Source organism: Morone saxatilis, unplaced genomic scaffold (assembly GCF_004916995.1).
Source record: "Morone saxatilis isolate NCDOM2014 unplaced genomic scaffold, NCSU_SB_2.0 Contig21, whole genome shotgun sequence".
NCBI classification, from domain to species: Eukaryota; Metazoa; Chordata; class Actinopteri; family Moronidae; genus Morone; species Morone saxatilis.
In genome coordinates, this window is record NW_023339774.1 from 5,871,948 (window position 1) to 5,877,233 (window position 5,286).

Below are 5,286 nucleotides of genomic sequence, written 5' to 3' on the forward strand. Positions count from 1 at the left end.
CACATTCCCCGCTTCTCCGCGCAGACGGACACATCTCTGAGCGAGCCGATTGATTTCTGCGTCCTCCATGACCGTCTGAATAAACACACCGTGCCTCTCTCTGTCCAACCTTCACCAGGAGGAACAATCTGACCGCGAAGCTGCGTTCACTCCCAGTGAGTATCGTCTTTTTACTGATTCCTCATTGTTTGAATGGAGGCCCCCTCCGTGGCAGGTCAGCCAGTTTGTCAACAGCATCAACGCTTTGAAAGCAGACGGAGACCTGATCAGACCAACCTTAGCTCTCATTAAAGAGTGGTGGATTTAACATGGCGGGTTTCTCGCTGTGTGTCGGGCTTTAATGTTGAAACAACACACCGTTACAGTGTGCTGCTAGCTTCTGTCAGAGTTGGACTCCTCAGCGAAGGCCCTTTGTTTGATATTTCCTCATTTCCTCTGTTTTGCATATGAACGCGAATAGACGTTAACGTATTTGTAAGTAACACCAGCTCGTTTTTACCGCCGTGGCTGAGCGTATGAAACGTTTCTGTGTAAAGTTAGTTCATTTAACCGCAACAAGGCTCGTTAACGCTAGCTGAGTTAGCTAGCCAGCTAACTGCTAGCCGAAATAGCTAACGTCCATTTACAGTTGCGGCTTTTTGCCAAACAAACATTAGAAAAACAACTGCAGCCTGTGCCAGTAGGTCTAATCACAGCCTTTAGTGATTATTACAGCTTCATAGCCAGTGGCTGTATAGCTGTGAATTGTCAGAAATAGCTGCTAGAGTTAATATGGCTAGCTGAAATATGAGTTAGGTCATTTTGTGAATGAGCTAAATCTGGCACATGCTCTATAGTGCATCTGCAATCACCTGAGCTTCATGATTCCGTGCAGTGTTAGGGTTTGAATAACTATAAAGAGCATGAAAGGATGTAATTACTGGGTTGCACACTGTGTAATCCACATGTTGTTGTGTTGTGACACAGGCCCACAGCTGTATGGTACTGTACAAACCTTTAACGTCAGACACCGCTGTGCTCTTTCACAATCTGAACTGCTTCTCTCTCTCTCTCTCTCTCTCTCTCTCTCTCTCACTCAGGATCGTGCTCAATAGATGCTCATTTCCTCACCATGGCAACAGAAGATAAGAAACCAGAGACTGACACAAAACCTCCAGTTGTACCGTCAGCATCCGCCAGCCAAAGCAAGGTTTGTATTTTTGAATAGTTTCAGCGTTTTCCTGCGGCTGCCCAACTTAACTCGTTGGTTTCTTTTATGGTAATTGAGTGAGGGAATATACAGGGGTGTGGTTTGGAGGCATTTCTGTTTTTTTCCTTTTTCTTCGATCGCTGAGTAAATGTGTGTCCATTTGTCACACGCCGGGAGGAGATTAGTAAATGTCACGTTTTGTTTTCCTCTACAGTCTGCCCCTGCCAAGCCAAACTACAGCCTGAAATTCACGTTAGCGGGACACACTAAAGCCGTCTCCTCCGTCAAGTTCAGCCCGAGCGGAGAATGGCTCGCCAGCTCGTGTGAGTTATATTTCCATTTCCTCTGTCGTGTTCCCTTCAAACCACATATGGGCCACGGTTAACGATTATTTTCATCATCGGCCAATCTGCCAGGTATTTTCTAGATTAGTCAATTTGTCCATTAATGTTAAAAAATAGTGATAAAGTGGCATTTGCAATTTGTCCAAGCACACGGTTATGTCTTCAATATGCTTGCTTTGTCCAAAACCTTAAGATATATTATTTACTGCCATATATGAAAAAGAAAGTCAGTAAGTCTTCACTCTGTGTTCTGCTTGAGGAATGACCGAAACGATGAAGAAATCATCAGAATAGTTGGCACTGAATATTCTGTCTACTATTGTTTACAGCCGCAAAACACTGATCACATATTTATCTTCTCTTTGCAGCCGCTGATAAACTCATCAAAATCTGGGGAGCATATGATGGCAAGTTTGAGAAAACCATATCGGGACACAAACTTGTGAGTTTGACAGATTCTCATCTTCACTGCTGCAGCGTTTCTGCTCTCTGCGTTATGTTTTGAACGATGGGACGGGACTGTGTTTACCCAGATGAAGTAGCAGCAGCAGCTTTTAAAAAGACGATCAAAGATGGGATGGGACTTTTCCACGGGATTTTTGATTATGCACGTTTTGTTCAGCAGGATCATCTTCACAAATGAAAACCTTTCCATGGTTTTTGAAGCATGTGTGTGACCACCAGAAGTAAAAAGGCTATAAACAAACTACAACACCGTCGCATGGCTTTAGTGTCACCACTGAACCTCCAGCTTTAAATCTTGTAATCAGAATCTACAAGTTGGAAAGTTTGAGTTGCAATAGTTTGAAAGAGCACGAGTGTAAACACAGTTAGACTGTAAAGGAGGACTGGGAGCAGATCTCCTGGTTCCATGTGTTGACTGCTGACAACCTCTGTAGTGTTGTTTATTTACTTGTTAGAAAACGACTGTTTTAGGACGAAAAAGCGTAAAAATTCACTGTTGGGGTATTTACTGACGTATTTGATGTCCTAGAACAAAACGGGAATCTGTAAGCCTGTGATAACGACAGACTTTATTTTAGGCGTCTAAAAAACAAAAACCCCTTCAAAAGAACCCGCTGACTTTGAGACGAGGGAACCGGAACGTTTATGACTCATTCCTACTAGAAATGAAGAACATGCGTAACATGTATTATTACATAAATTCAGTTGTAATGACTCTGTCACAGGGACTGAGTTTGGAGCGAGCCGTGGTTCTATTCACTCGTATTTACATTGGGTCCAGTTTTGCCATGCTGTTCCTAACTACCCCCCACTCCTCTGCAGGGTATATCTGACGTGGCCTGGTCCTCCGACTCCAACCTCCTGGTGTCTGCATCCGACGACAAAACCCTGAAGATCTGGGACGTCAGCTCGGTAAGAGCACACCAACACTGCAGCGCTCTCATGTTCACAGTCCTCACCATCGAGTTATTGAATCACAGAACATGCGGTAAAGGGCAGAATGGGATTGTCTACGCAGGCCGACAGTGTCTCGTAGCATTACACATTCATGAAGGAAGAAAATGAAGTCTGTGCACAATTTTAAGAGTCATAACTGCGGCTCCTGCTGTAAAAGTTTAATCACCACTTACCTGCAGCTCTGCCACTGTCTGCGCTTCCACTCTTTGTTTTATGTTGTTCTGTTAAGAATGTGACACTTCAACTCGTCTTTCTGTCATCTAGGGAAAATGCTTAAAAACTCTAAAAGGTCACAGCAACTACGTCTTCTGCTGCAACTTCAACCCCCAGTCCAATCTTATCGTTTCGGGATCGGTGAGTACCGAGCTCTTGGCATCCAACACGCGGCCAGTGGGAAACAGATGTCAGACCTCTGCCAGAGCGCTCACATCGAGCATTATACGCACGTCACATGTCGTTTTGTGCGAGGGGGGGAAATATAAAAGGTGTGTGTTTTGTCTTCGTTTGCAGTTTGACGAGAGCGTGAGGATATGGGACGTGAAGACCGGGAAATGTTTGAAAACGTTGCCGGCTCACTCCGACCCGGTCTCGGCCGTAAGTTTGTTTTTTATTCTTCAAATCTGAAGAGTCTTCTGGGTTTTAACGGCTGACACGGTTGCCAGTAACGTGATGCTGTGTCCCCGTGCGCAGGTCCATTTCAACAGAGACGGCTCCCTGATCGTGTCCAGTAGCTACGACGGCCTTTGGTGAGAACAACTCCATAACCATTTCTATTTCTTAGCTTGGATCGGCGGTTGTTTTTGGACCACCAGGGGCCGATACAGCGACTCAGTTAGTGTAATGGACATCGCTGTCTTTCTCTGCTGCCACTTCTTTTCTTTTTTTAATCTTGATTGCGTAACAGCTCTTTGAAACCTTTTATACAAACACTTCCCGTGTGAAAGTCCAACTGAAGGATTTGTTGAACGGTGTAGCGGTTGTGGATGACTTGCGTCTTAACTTCTGCGTGCAGTTCTGTTCGCGTGATTTTTGTTTATTCGCTGTCATAACCCTTAATAAACAAGTGTTTTTGTTTCTTTACGCTCTCAGCCGAATCTGGGACACAGCATCGGGGCAGTGTTTAAAGACGCTCATAGGTAAGATCATTTAGTAGATTTTCACTTTTATTACAATTAATTAATCCAATTTCCAATCATACAATGTGTGACAAAGACGAGCCTGCATGAGGTATTTAGGATTGTTGTTGTTGATTGTTTGTGTGCCGCTGTGTTTATTAGACGATGACAACCCTCCCGTGTCGTTTGTGAAGTTTTCCCCCAACGGGAAATACATCCTGGCAGCCACACTGGATAAGTGAGTGTTACGTTGTTCCTGCAGGAGAGTGAACTCACTGCTGCTCTCTACCACACACTGCTCATTGAGTTCATCAGCCCTCCTTTACCAGTCCTTCGCCAGCAGATGGCGGCGTAGCGCTATAAAAGGCTGTCCTCAGCTGCAGTTTCCTATAAAGATGAAATGAATGCGGTTTATTATTTTTACAGTTGTTTTGCAGGAAGTTGTTGAACATTATTAATGAACTGCTGCGGTTGTGCTCCCTTTTCAGCACGCTGAAGCTGTGGGACTACAGCAAAGGAAAGGTACGACACCTCAGTGTGAAATGTGATGTTATTTTATCATTCATTATTGGAACAGTGGAAGTGAATGTAAACAGTTTCACCTATAAAGACTCAGATAGATGGCATCTTATTATTCATAACGGTGTTTGATGTCTTTAATGTTGTAGGGTTTTTTGCATTAGGGGATAACAAAATGCTGTTTGTTTACTTGTAAATACCTGATGCTTATGCTACAGCAGATATTTTACTCTTCATTGTTCTTCCAACATTTCAGTGCTTGAAAACGTACACCGGCCATAAAAATGAGAAGTACTGCATATTTGCAAATTTCTCCGTCACCGGTGGGAAGGTAAGAGCTCTCGTTTCTGTGAGCGTGTGCGAACAGTCGATCTTTAACGTCACACACACAGTGTGTTTGTTTATTCCTAGGAGTTTTATTGTTTTAATAAACCTCCTGCTCAGTTTGTACATTCATGCATTACGCTTCTGAAATGAGTGGCGCGTGCAGCCGAGTGTAACCCGGCGTCCGCTCTCTTGCAGTGGATTGTGTCGGGCTCCGAGGACAACATGGTTTATATCTGGAACCTGCAGACGAAGGAGATCGTGCAGAAACTGCAGGGCCACACAGGTAGAGGAAGACACGCGTCGGGACATTTCTCTGTGCTTGAAAGCACACATTTAAGTCTTATTAGGCTTAAACACACACACACACACA

General features: G+C 44.2%; 1 protein-coding gene across 1 annotated transcript in view; it reads left to right on the forward strand.

Annotated features, from left to right (window-relative positions):
• Nucleotides 1-6: 6 nt before the first annotated feature.
• The window catches only part of LOC118332532 (WD repeat-containing protein 5), a 6,716-nt gene continuing 1,436 nt past the window's right edge, over nucleotides 7-5,286 (forward strand). The window contains exons 1-13 of the mRNA XM_035667874.1: nucleotides 7-155; nucleotides 1,080-1,189; nucleotides 1,404-1,512; nucleotides 1,902-1,975; nucleotides 2,821-2,910; nucleotides 3,220-3,309; nucleotides 3,466-3,549; nucleotides 3,646-3,701; nucleotides 4,045-4,091; nucleotides 4,233-4,308; nucleotides 4,559-4,592; nucleotides 4,846-4,920; nucleotides 5,112-5,199. Coding sequence (XP_035523767.1) covers nucleotides 1,112-1,189; nucleotides 1,404-1,512; nucleotides 1,902-1,975; nucleotides 2,821-2,910; nucleotides 3,220-3,309; nucleotides 3,466-3,549; nucleotides 3,646-3,701; nucleotides 4,045-4,091; nucleotides 4,233-4,308; nucleotides 4,559-4,592; nucleotides 4,846-4,920; nucleotides 5,112-5,199 — 901 coding nt within the window. The 5' untranslated portion in view covers nucleotides 7-155; nucleotides 1,080-1,111. The remainder of the gene's footprint in view (nucleotides 156-1,079; nucleotides 1,190-1,403; nucleotides 1,513-1,901; nucleotides 1,976-2,820; nucleotides 2,911-3,219; nucleotides 3,310-3,465; nucleotides 3,550-3,645; nucleotides 3,702-4,044; nucleotides 4,092-4,232; nucleotides 4,309-4,558; nucleotides 4,593-4,845; nucleotides 4,921-5,111; nucleotides 5,200-5,286) is intronic.